This window comes from Manihot esculenta, chromosome 12 (assembly GCF_001659605.2).
Source record: "Manihot esculenta cultivar AM560-2 chromosome 12, M.esculenta_v8, whole genome shotgun sequence".
Lineage (NCBI taxonomy): Eukaryota > Viridiplantae > Streptophyta > Magnoliopsida > Malpighiales > Euphorbiaceae > Manihot > Manihot esculenta.
Window position 1 is genome coordinate 30,964,858 of NC_035172.2, and position 12,713 is coordinate 30,977,570.

The 12,713-nt window shown below is 34.0% G+C and overlaps 2 protein-coding genes across 5 annotated transcripts; one reads left to right on the forward strand and one right to left on the reverse strand.

Annotated features, from left to right (window-relative positions):
* The first annotated feature begins 1,149 nt into the window (after positions 1-1,149).
* On the forward strand, positions 1,150-5,302 carry LOC110628086 (protein CONSERVED IN THE GREEN LINEAGE AND DIATOMS 27, chloroplastic). Of its 3 annotated transcripts, XM_021774553.2 has the most exons (7): positions 1,157-1,610; positions 1,890-2,042; positions 2,360-2,437; positions 3,531-3,626; positions 4,202-4,237; positions 4,671-4,852; positions 4,932-5,302. In XM_021774553.2, the coding sequence occupies exons 1-7, from the start codon at positions 1,377-1,379 to the stop codon at positions 5,092-5,094; spliced, it is 942 nt and encodes a 313-aa protein (XP_021630245.1). In that variant the 5' UTR covers positions 1,157-1,376; the 3' UTR covers positions 5,095-5,302. The 3 variants fall into 3 exon arrangements, with proteins under 3 accessions (XP_021630247.1, XP_021630246.1, XP_021630245.1); XM_021774555.2 differs by lacking the exon at positions 1,890-2,042 and having other exon boundaries at positions 1,150-1,610; XM_021774554.2 differs by lacking the exon at positions 3,531-3,626 and having other exon boundaries at positions 1,152-1,610.
* LOC110628085 lies at positions 4,193-12,007 on the reverse strand. 2 transcript variants are annotated; one of them, XM_021774552.2, is made up of 8 exons: positions 11,522-12,007; positions 9,642-10,535; positions 7,781-7,866; positions 7,165-7,305; positions 5,907-6,256; positions 4,910-5,024; positions 4,751-4,821; positions 4,193-4,269 (listed from the first exon to the last, which is right to left on the reverse strand). In XM_021774552.2, exons 1-5 carry the CDS (start codon positions 11,825-11,827, stop codon positions 6,112-6,114), a joined length of 1,572 nt encoding a protein of 523 aa, XP_021630244.1. In that variant the 5' UTR covers positions 11,828-12,007; the 3' UTR covers positions 4,193-4,269; positions 4,751-4,821; positions 4,910-5,024; positions 5,907-6,111. The 2 variants fall into 2 exon arrangements, with proteins under 2 accessions (XP_021630244.1, XP_043804632.1); XM_043948697.1 differs by having other exon boundaries at positions 5,831-6,256.
* Between the last annotated feature and the right edge of the window lie 706 nt (positions 12,008-12,713).

Below are 12,713 nucleotides of genomic sequence, written 5' to 3' on the forward strand. Positions count from 1 at the left end.
TTAAGCAACCTTTTCCAACGAACGAAATTTTTTACGTGCAGATAAATTATATTCGTTGTCTGCAACCCATAATAAATATCATTTTATAATTTTTTTAAAAATTAAGTCTTTTTAAAAATTTCAAAATAATATTAATTTTAACTCTTATATACACACCTTTATTAGTCTCTAAATTATTCAATACTAATGGATAAAAAAAGCATTTTACTTTAAAAAAAAAAGCATTTAAATGGTATATTAGACATTATTATAAATTTTTTAAAAAATAAAACTCTTAATTAATTTCATTGATTTCAGTGTATAAATCTTTAAATGATAGGAATTGTGGAATAAAAAAAATAGTAATATTTTTTCTAATAAGAGAAAAAAAAGGTCTAACTTAATATTATTTGTCAACCAAGCTAGCCGTCGCAAACACGTTTGTTTTAATACTGCATGGATTTCTTCTTATCCCATAAATGAATCAATTTCGAAGGTATGAAAAAGCACCTTAGTAATATAATATAAAACGAGAGAAGTTTTGACATCTAATATGTTTTTATTTGTGTAGTCATGGTTTGATTTTTTTTTTTTTTTTCTTTTAGTTTATTTGTCTTTTAGTGTGCCAATGAGCTTTGTTCACACGTTAAATGACTTCTATCGGCCGAGTTTTACTGTGTTGTGGACAGCTGAGGTTCATTCATGGGTATAGGGCTCTATCTTAGTGAGACTTTGATTTGTAGATCGACGACCTCAGATGCTTCTTCTAATCGGTGTTGTCCGAAGGCTTACCAAGCCTCTATCCCCCACTCTCTGAAGGCTTGGCGTTTTCATGGTTCCAGGCCTTGGGCTTGCTATTGTTTACTTTGACAAGGGCCTTTTTGTCAGTCTCTTTTGTATTGCAAGGGGCTAGAGCCTTTCATTTGACCTGGTGCATTGGGGATCCTGAGCCCGTGGAAACCTGAGTAGAACGCACAACATTGCGTGCGAGGTAACACTAGACACGTTGCGCAAGCAACTCCTCCCTCCAACCACATAAAATGTTAGAACTAAAAGCCTCAAATTAGGATAATCCAAAGGGCTCGTCAAATCAACGGTACTAAAGAAGGGTACGCGGACTGTTTGGCATGAACAAATCCACAATCTGATGGGACCACAATATTTTTTATTTTTTTTTTTTTTGGGGGGGGGGGGTCAGGTGGTCCGATTAAGATGTTCCTGTCTGAAGGAATCCTCTCCTTCAAAGAAATAAATACAACGATGGATCCGTTTGTTTTCCTCCACGTAAATAATGCATGGTCACAAACAAATACGCAGCCATCAGTGCTAGAGAATCCTCAAGTCTCTACCAGAGGAGGTTGCCGAAGCAGCCAGTTTTCAGTTCGACCGGAAATTAAATGCTCAGGCTAAGCGTCTACTGCTCTTCAATCCCCTGTCCAAGACAATTCAAACTTGGAAGCAGCTACAGTTCATGGATCATTAAGTCCCATGTAGCCTCATCTGCTCAGAAACCATTTTCTTCGATTTATGTCAAGGCCTTGAAGGATGAGACAGATGGAGGCACAAGCAGCTTTCCAGGCCGGAGATGGGATCCTGGCTTGGAAATTGAGGTCCCATTTGAACAAAGACCGGTATGTCCACTCCACGTCTGCTCTGCTCCATTAAAAATACACACATACAAGTATTAGAGTATACACTGACAAGTGCACAGAGAAATAAGAACACATGATTTGCTAGCCTCATAAGCTCCACTATAATCAGCACATGAAGTAAAACATATGGAAAAATGAAATTGGATGGTGGATTAAAGGCATCATAACCTGAACAGATTCTGGGGTATTCAAGTGTATTACCATATGTAGATTTAAAGATAACTGTATTCATAGCTGCATTAATTCATGTCTATTTAGGTGAATGAGTACGAATCTCTGAAAGATGGAGCCTTGTATTCCTGGGGCGAACTGGGTCCACAATCACTGTTTCTTCGTCTTGGAGGTCTCTGGTTAGTAACCTTCACAGTCCTTGGAGTCCCAATTGCAGCTGCAAGTTTCAATCCTGAAAGGGTATGCTAAAAATAAAGACCTCGTTTAAAATAAATGTCGACCAAAACACCATCTGGATAAGAAACGAACTGGCTTATTCCATAGTGTATCTTAAAAGAATGTCTTCATTATTATAAGTTCTCTGCTAAATGGAATAAGGCAGTTACATATCTCCAAACTAGATTTCAAACTTCTAAAATCAATGACTAAGAATCATACAGAAGAGAAACCAACATTTGACGAGGTGAAGCATCAGTATGATCCCATAAATGTTTCAATAGTAAAAAGATTTTAACCACTATCTATAAGAAACCTTATTCTATGCTCCAAATTTGCAGGAACCCCTAAGATTTATTCTGGCAGCTGGAACTGGAACTCTGCTCCTCGTTTCACTGATAGTCCTAAGAATTTATCTGGTATGATCATCATCCTCGCCCTTCAAAACTTTTCTTTTCAGGAACTTTATTCCATTATAGAGAATATAACATAGCTTCTCTGCGTGGCTATGGTTGACAAGAGAGCAATTGCTCTGCGCAACATTCCACCAGATATTTGATTCAAACGATGGAGCATATGATTTTGACATTTTATTGTGGGAATCAGTACATGAAGCCTACCAGAATTAGTTACTTGTCATTTCTGGTGATGCATATTGCAGAATAACTAAACTAGCAAACACTTTTCTTATTTGTGTACCAAAAAAGTATTTAAAAACATGACACAGAGCCAAGCAGCAGTTGCAGAACTTTCTAATTATCTAAGTTCAATTGTCTTGTTGACAGACCATCAAGATAAAAGATCTTCAAGAACAATTCACCTAATTAGCCGAGAAAATAGCAGCATTTTCCCCAAATAGGCACACAATGAACAAGTTTAGATTTCTCTACATATTAAAGCTAGTTTACCTTGCCGATAGACCATTCTATATGTCACAAGAAGTATAAATTCTGGATCAATTTTGAAAAGAGTAGACACATGTATTTCCGGTCTCTATCACAGGTCCAAATGCAAACTCCATATATAGTATAAGCAGCAGACCATATCCGATTGATCCAACAAAGTCAGACGTAAAGTGACTAATGACCATACAACAACGCCACCTACATTTATGCAAGGGGCATTACAATAAATGCCAGCTTTCAAGGCTTTTTTACGTTTCAAGGAAGAATTTGATAATGAATCTGGCATTAGTAATACTCTGGAGTCTGGACCTTGAACTCTAACAATTACCTGTTATCCACCAAAATCACTTACAAGATAGTTGCACCCCTAAGAAAGTACTCCTGGAAACCAGATTTTTGCATGATATACTGAACATCTAGCCCAGGATTTGAAATGGATACTGTACGGAGGAACATTTTATCTAACATATACTATAATTAGTAGAACTGCTTACTCTATCAAAATGGAGTGCCATTGTATGAGTTATTGCCCTTTTAAATTTTAATTGACACAAGTTCATAATAATCCTATTGAAAGTATCAACTCATTTTAAACATGCATATGAAGGGATGGAGTTATGTGGGCGATAGACTTCTATCAGCAGTGGTTCCCTATGAGGAGAGTGGATGGTATGACGGACAAATGTGGGTGAAGCCACCGGAGGTTAGCACTCTCTCTCTCTCTCTCTCTCTCTCTTTCTCTAAGCATTTCATTTGCGAGAAAAATATTAAGGCATCATAACAGGTTTGTAGCTCCCAAACAAAACTATTAGAGTACTAGACAAAATATATAGACAAAGAAAATGCATAAAAGTATTCAGTATCACATATGACAAGCTTTAATGTTTAAGAATGTAAAGCAGTAAAATATAAGCTCAAGTTACCAGTTTGCAACACCAACGTGCAGCCAAAATTATCCTCAATTTAGCATATACTGGTTGGCGCTAACTCAATTACCTTGTCTTTAACTGAGATATAATGTCAAACAAGAAAAAATGTCACAATCTTGTGAAAAAGCAAAAACTAACTTAATAAAAATGAAAGCAACCAGAATCTATATAAAATTTTCAGAAATGTTCCACCAAAGTTGTTAGTTAATTTGTCTAGCCTGGAGACAGATAGAAGTAATGACTCAGCAACTAAGGAAGACATATCGACTATCTTTCTTTTTGCTTTGCAGGCCATAAAATGTTGATCATATGCAAATACTAATAACAAGACTCCTTTTTCCTCTGGCAGGTCCTGGCTCGTGACAGATTGCTGGGCTCTTACAAGGTATGAATTCATCATCAATCAAATTCATCACACTGCAAAGAAAACAAAATGAAATAACAAACGGCTGCATTCTAAACTTAGGCAAAAAAAAAAGAACAGAAAAACGAAGATACCCCACACACTCAAAATACAATACAAGAAGGAAAAGAACTAAAGATCAAGGCTTCAATTGGCACATAAATATGTTAGAAGAACAAGTCAAACATCACAAATGAACAGATATGAAGACAGCCAGACACAAATATGATTGTACGAATGCACATATGCACAAATGTAAAGCGTGAAGTATAATACTCCCAATAGCAAGCAATCAAACACTGGCATAAAATACCAATTTGCTTATCAAGTCTTTCAAGATTACAAAGCAGCATAAACTAAAGTTCTGAACTTCTTTCGTTCCAATGGGATTTAAAAGGAAATTTCATGCATCCAGGTTAAACCAGTCATCAAATTGCTGAAACAAACATTAGTAGGAACAGGTGCATTGCTCGTTACAGCAGTATTATTATTTACCTTTGCCACGCCAGTGGAGAATTTCTTTCAGAACAACTTCACCACAAAAGAAAGCCCATCAAGTGATCCAACTTCAAGTGTCAACACAAAGTATAATGTCAGGTATGAGCACAAATATAGAGATTTCAGTTCCTACTTGCACATAATTTACACCCTTACCCTTTTCTTTTACATATTTTAGAAAAGAGGAGTTGCTCAGTTTGCCAGTGGAGGTTATGGCTGATGATGATTTGGCAGCAGCTGCAGCCAAGGCTGCCGACGGAAGACCAGTCTACTGCAGAGATAGATACTATCGTGCATTAGCAGGTGGGCAGTACTGCAAATGGGAAGATCTTCTTAAGTAATGGGTAAAAAAGAGGAATGGGTTTCCTTGATTCATAAATTTGTAATTTGTGTCAAATATAGTACAAGTTTATGTCTAAGTTTTATCCTTGCATCTTCAAGGAACAAATTAGATCGCTAAAATTAGAAAAGACAAGAACCAACAAAAGAAAGAAACAAGAATGGCACTCTGAGGAGATCAAATAAACTGATATATTGACTCTTGATCAACTTCAAGGAACAAAACATGCCAGTGTCTGGTGTATACATAAGAGCCTTTAAAGGGAAAGAAAATACAGCAAAGCTTTCAATTGGGCCCTCATTTTATTCTGACAAGAAATAAATGAATTGACACATAAAGCAGTAAAAACAGAACCACGTTAGTGCAACTGACTTGTTTGCACCATCAATTTCATCCTTAATAAGCCAGTTTCTGTGATTTTTGCACTAAAAATAAACAGCCAAGACACATAGTACAATTTCTGAGAACAACTTCAAGAACACCTTCTGCAGAAATTGGCAGTAACATATGCTCTTTAGAGTAGATGGAAGCCACCACACAACAGAAAAGGTAAGCCCTCGACTATTAAAATGAGTTTGTCTTCATAGAATTGTGGAACTACTGGTAAAGGTCTTTTCTGTACACCACTTAAGTAATCCACAATATCAGGGTTTACTATGGTAGATTCTGAAGAAATTATTGGCAATTAATGTGATCTTGATAAACAGACACCGAAGCGAGTTATTAGCTTCTTCTACCTAGGAAACAAATCCTTCCAATATGCCAGATTCAGAGCATTTATAGTATCAGATATTTAACATCTGAAGTGGCTACCCTTAAATAAACTTCTTCTGCTGAGAATTCTGAAGCGTTTTATCCGTTCAATATTGCAAGAATCATCTTCCAGAAAGCTTTGCTACTTGCTAGTGCAATTGACTTAGCCAATTAAATGGTGAAGCACCACCACCTCAGAAAAGAAGTATCCAATCAAGCCAGAGACGTAACCATATATTGCATCTTTAAGATCTAGTGATCACTCCTAAACAAGTTTCTTGCACCAATGGAAAACTCTAAACAGTTGGCTTTCAATGAAATTCTTGAATGCTCGTTTTCTTCTTTTTGTATCTTCAAGATCTAATGTTCTATATGCAAGAGCAAGTAAATACATTGCTGGATGGAGTCTCCTGCAATTATATAAATAACAGAAGGGAATTATTCATGTCCTAAAGAGTGCAATTATGCAACATAAATCAACTCACCTACAACTGGAGCTTCAAAAATACAAAGAAAGAGAAGAAAAAATAAATCCTTGCATGAAGTGTACACCATGCTTCCTCAGCTAAGAATCAGTACCCACACCTCAAACTCACCATAACAAACACCTCAAACAAAAAAAATTCAATATTTGACACGATCATTCCAAATACTAATTGATGATAAATTAAATTATTTTTGGAGAAAAGATCACACAAGGTGAAATTATATTCACAGCAATCAAAATCCAACATCCTAAGCTAATCAATAACCCATGGTATAAAACAAAACTTGAGCTAGCGTTTAATATTGATGAATGCAATAATGTTGTACAATAATCATATAAATAAATAATATGGATAACTAGGTTTTCCTGGATGACTAATTTGTTTCCTTTTCTTCGTTTCCCTTTCAGCTATTTTTTGGCTTATCATGTACCTAACCATATGACAAATAGGTTAAATATGCTGCATGTTTTAAATTGCTGCTCCATAGTAAGACATAATCCAAAAAATGATCCTAAAGTAGAGGAAACATTAGAACAAATTCAAGTTTTTTTTGAAAAAAAAATTAAAAGACCCCAGGCATTCTTTTCTTTTTGTTTTGTTTTTCCTTTTATTTTTATTTTTTAACTTCTCAACAGTTCTAGAGAAAAAAAAAAAAAAATACTTGTGTAAATATATTAGTTCAACTGAAGTCAAACTTTCATGTCAGAATAGTTGTTAAAGCCAACAAGTGCAGAAGTAAAACGCTTGACCTCAACCAAAGGTTAATGATGCAAAGTGGGAAGAATTTTGCAATTTGGCTCAGATTTTTGTGAAGATTGTTATCAACTTACTTGTCGTATTGTTCACTTTCATCAATGCCATCCCAATACCTTTGAGACAGAACTGTTCGACCTTTCTTATCTCTACCAAATGTTTCAATATACCAACCGCCTATATCATGCATATCACAACGAGGCTCAAACAGCCAAAATCTGCAGCAACATTTCACAAAAATTAACAGTGAAAATTTTCTTAAGGAGCGTAATGATTTCACATGGTATTATGATCATGAAACACAGAAAACAATTCTAGTTGCAATTTACTATCTACAAGAATAAGGAAGCTTCAAAGTTCAACCCATTTCAAATGGGTATGACACAAAAATGAAGGTGGGTATTATTGAAATGTTCACCAAAAGCATGTCCCATCTCCAGAGTGCCAAACTATCAATACCATTGGCCAGAATGTCAAATAATCAAAATGCCACTGAGATATTGCCAAGAATATGGGAACATATGATGTAAGCTTGTAACTAAGGCCAAGGCTGCCTATTAAATGATACAAACAAAAAAGTTGGAAAAACACAATTCAACTCAGCCAATTGAAATAAATGGGATGAAGTTTATTGCATCATCCCATAAGAATCATGAATAATCTGTGTGGAATAATTGAAATTTTATTTCTTACCTGCTTGGTGGTAATCGAGCTCTACTGCACCTACATTCACAGATAGAAACTTTATCCCCCACTGCATACCAGTACATATGCTTTACCTGAAAAGTTTTCAGCAAAATCATCAGTAAAACAACTAAAGAACATGCATATACAGTCATTAGCTGATAGGAATATGGAGTAATCTAGAATATATGATAACAGAAAGGATAGGGTATGTTGGAAAGAAATGGGGGTGGAAACATGTGACAGGACAGCTGGCAAAGAGAGCAGAAATTAGTATAAAGAGAAGAAGGGGAGAATGAAAAGGGATCTGGAAAAATATCTTTTATTTCTCTTGTTAGAGGGGCAGCGTTCTTCTCTGCACAAGAAGCTTTTCTTGGGGGCTCTTAGGAGTTTGTTTTTTTTTTTTTTTTTTTTTTGCTTGGTTCCTGGTTCTTTTATTGTTCTTGTTTTTAGTTGTGCTGTGAGAGTGTTGCAGTAATGGACTTGTAGTTTCTTCCATTACCAATCAATACAAGTTTTTCATCACAATTTCACATCCAGTCCATTGCTCTTCTCATTTACAAGCACTTATGGATAATTCCTTATTGATATGCAATGATAACGAGTTATAAGATGCAGGCAGATGGGCTTATATTGTTTCCCCCCATGTGAAGTCTAACCTATCCTATCAAACAATCAGCTTATTCAAATTTAGAGACTATTAAGAAAATGGATTGGACCTAACTCCCGCTGAAAGCTTGGTTAAAGGTGTAGGCTTGCCCAAATACTTATGTTTAGCACTAAACGCTTGTCTCAAACCAATGAGGAACAATACATCCCTCATGCTTAGGCATGAACATCTAGAGCACAAAATTTGCAGGCATGAAAATCTGCGGATGGTCCAACATTGATGCATGGAAACGCACTGATAAAATGTGGAGAAATGGAGTGGTTAATTATCCTAGGGTACAAGGAGCTAACATACACGTATGCCACAAAAAATGTCTCCAAAAGTATGAAAATTAAACACAATAAATTCACTTTATTTTGGAAAATAATTAACTATCTACAGAAATGGGGGAAAAAAAGAACCTTGGCAAAAGCTACATGTATAGTGAAGAAGAGAAAGAAATTCTCAAATTTTATTAATTCTCCATAATAACATCAAAATAAACTGTATCTAATAAAATACCAAGAAGGCATAGGTATTTATATTTTATCAAGTAGTTCTCCTTGTAACTAATTAGGAATACTATATCAAAACAAATGAGCAAATAAACTCCAAGTAGAAAATAATAAACTTAATATTTCTAAATAATAATAATAACAGAATTCTTACATAATAGAAATCTAGACTTCCTAATTTCACAATGAAAAATTAAATCAACATGATTCCAAAAGTGAATATTCCTTGATTTCCTTGACTGCATCACACAGCCAAAAATAACTGCACAGAAATGATGGGAAAAACACTAACAATTGCATATGGACTTAACCATAGATAGATCACACAAGAATACTGAAGAATATAGAACAAAAAAGGTACTCTTTGACCTATTACTCTTCTATTAAATAATGTCATCAAAATATTAATGATATGCTAGACAATAACCAAGAGATACAAAAACAACCCAAGGATCCCAAACTCCAAAAGCAGATGTTCAACCATCCAATTCAGCTCAGAAGCAGGTTAATCAGGTTGACAAAGTATACAGAGATGCTCAATCAGGTAGAGGAGCCCTGTTATTTTCTGTCTGCATTAACTAATAGAAAAATGAAATACAAATTTTCATGCTGAAGCATGGAAATTCAAGCTCAATTTGTATCTCAAGAATCAGGGAAACCCAAAAAAAAAAAACAAAAAAACAGAGTGAAGAAAAGCATTACAAACCAGCAAAGTCCGATGTTTCATTATGACATGGGTTTTTGCACCATTCCTATCATAGACAAAGCATGATCCCTCTTCAGGACTGGATCCCAATCCTGTTATAGTTCCCAGGGGAATCTTAAGTCCAACTGCACCATCCAAAATGGAATCCTGGGAACACCCTCTTCTAATATGTGTGGAATTATCATCAGAATTAAGAAAAACACGTATTTGATCTTGAGAATCTTCATGTTGTACTCCATTATATTGGCCTTTAGGAGGAACTCTAGTGGCCACAGCAACCACCCTTCCACTTATATGCAATTCCAAATCTCTATATGCATCTGATACTTGACTTAGAATATTCCTCGCATGTATCTGAGACAATCCATCATTATTCGCTTCATTAGAATTCATGAAGATACTTGTGTTCTCAATAGACTGACAGTAACCCAAACCAGCAGATGCAAAAGAATTCAACTTCTTGGCACAAGAAGAAGATAATTCAGGAACTTTATTAACCAGGCAGACCATCCCAAAAAGTTCACGTCCAGAAACCAAATGTAGAACCTCTGAAGTTTCATAATCAGACCTCTCCTCTGCTTCAAAACAGTCAGGAAGAAGATCCATAGACTCAATTACAGGGCCATAGTAAGCTGCATGTATGGCTGAATAAAAATCAGCTTCAAGTACATCAAAATAACTTGTTCCAACCACCACTTTCTTCTGTGATAATATGTCATTCATGGCCAACCTATACCACTTCAACCATTCAACAACTTCCATCTGTTTACTTGCAGTCGTTTGGGTTTTATACATGTGCAATGTCGAACTTTCTCCAGAATGGTTCTGCATGACTCTTCTCTGAGACATCAGATACTTGTCATAAAGAGCTCTCCTCTCAGAATCTGAAAGAATCTGCAATTCATTATTTATAATTGATTACACTTGTCAACATCATCAAAACTCGAAAGCCAAACACTGTAATGTAAATATTTTTATGCAATGCCTCTCCTTTTGAGGATTAGAACAGAAGAAACATTCGAAACTGCACTGTTTCCAACTGAATTTCAGTTATGTGCCTCCAAAAAGGCAACAGTTAACCATGGCCGAGAAAAGTAGCCGAATTTCCTATCCTGTATAAGAAAACGCTTATATAGAGTTTGGTTCAATTCTATTTTACAAAACTATGTGGAATTCAATTGAATTCTAAATAGAATTTATTTGAAATGAATTCCATTGTTTGATTCAATTGAATTCCACATGATTCATCTTTTCATTTCCTAAATTACTCTTTAGAGTATAATAAAAAGTTTTTACTCTATCAAAAAATTTTATATCTAATAAATGTATAACAATTAACAAAAATATAAACCCATTAAAATATATATTAATAAATTTAAAATAAATTTTCATGACTGGAAGGTTTACATAATAAAATAACAGTTTTATTAGTAAGAGAAAATAAACTTAGATATTATAAAATTAGAAAAATAAAGAAAATATGTTATATAATTGTCTATATATAATAATAGTAGATAAATAGAAAATTAGTTTTATGGTTTTCACTTTTATGTTTAATAAAGTATAAGGATAAATTATTGAGAGAAAATTATTTAGGAAGGGTATTTTAGTTCAAAAGATATTTTGTAAATTTTGAGGAATTCATTTCATCAAATTTGATAGGAATTGGTTTTAGTTATAATCAATTCCATTCTAATTTTTATTGAAACTAACACACAAAACATGAAATTTAATTGAATTCTACAAAAATTTAGAAATTATAATTGAACCAAACATAGCCTTATGAATACCATCTAAAATCAGAATCCCTTACAACAACATTGAAATACTCACCAGAAACAATAATGAGGCTCAAATTAATTCACAGTACTGAAAATTACCTCATATGCGGCGAGAATTTGAACGAAACGTTGAGAGGTGGAAGAACCGCTGTTCGACTCGGCGAGGTCCGGATGAGTTTCTTTAGCTAATCTCCGAAAGGATGCTTTGATTTCGGTGAATGAGCTGGTCTCGGACACTCCTAAGATATGGTATGCGTTCTCTCCCGGGAACTCGGGCCGAGTAGAGTCAGTACCGGTGCTGAACCAGTGAGCTATAGAACTCGGATTGAAGTGCAAAATTATATAACAGCGCCTCGTTCCGTGGCAGCAGCTATTTGATGGCATTGATATCAAAGAGGAAAGCATTTTCTATTCTTTCGTGTTTCCCTTCCAAGAGAAGAATCGGAAACGGTGATGATGCTACCGAGTCCGAGAAGGATTGCTATCGGCCATCCAGGTTTGGTGGGTTGGGAAGTGATGCAACGACGAGTTGGTGCACGGAATTTGAGACATGTCTAGTCTTTAGTGAGCCACGGAAGCTGTTTCAAGGGGTTTTTCCTTTCAAAAAAAATTTTTTTAGAGTTAGAGCGAAACTTATGTAAACTGCAATCCTTTTTATTAAAAACGAAGTCTTATTTGATTCATATGTTTATCTTTTAAAAAGTCATTTATCAGAATTTAATTTAATTAAGTTGGGTATTTAAAGTTTAAATGTGTTATTTTTGAGAAGTGGTTTATTATAATTTAATTTAATTTAATTGAATAAGTAAATTTTTTTTTTAAATTTAACTTTTTGAGAAGTGGAGAAAAAAAGTCAACTAAACAAAAATAATTTTATATTTATTAAAAATTTTAAATTTTTTAATTGAGTTATCTCAAAACAGAAATAATTTTTTTATTTATTGGAAATTTGAAGTCTTTTAATTAAGTTATCCCAATTAAATAAGGTGGAAATTAGACTTTGTTATATGTGAAACTTAATTTATATTTTTTTATAATTTTTAATAAAATAATTTGTTTTTTATTATTTAATTTTAATTTTAAAAATAAAATATATTAATAAATACATATAAAAATATTAATAAAATTCTGAAAATTTTTTTTAAAAAAATTATTTTATTTAAAATAATTTAATTTTTCTTTTTATTAAAAAAAATATTTTTTATTAATTAAATTTTTAATACTGCAAACATTAAAAAGTATAGAAGATATTTTCTTCAAAAATGTTTTCCTACCGACCATCAAAATCTTA

Coding starts and splice junctions, on each gene's coding strand:
- LOC110628086 (XM_021774553.2), top strand. CDS start 1,377: ATGCTCAGGCTAAGCGTCTACTGCTCTTCAATCCCCTGTCCAAGACAA. Junction 2,043..2,359: donor CAAGTTTCAATCCTGAAAGG/GTATGCTAAAAA, acceptor CCAAATTTGCAG/GAACCCCTAAGATTTATTCT. Junction 2,438..3,530: donor TAGTCCTAAGAATTTATCTG/GTATGATCATCA, acceptor ATGCATATGAAG/GGATGGAGTTATGTGGGCGA.
- LOC110628085 (XM_021774552.2), bottom strand. CDS start 11,827: ATGCTTTCCTCTTTGATATCAATGCCATCAAATAGCTGCTGCCACGGA. Junction 7,867..9,641: donor TGAAACATCGGACTTTGCTG/GTTTGTAATGCT, acceptor AAAACTTTTCAG/GTAAAGCATATGTACTGGTA. Junction 7,306..7,780: donor GCTCGATTACCACCAAGCAG/GTAAGAAATAAA, acceptor ATGTTGCTGCAG/ATTTTGGCTGTTTGAGCCTC.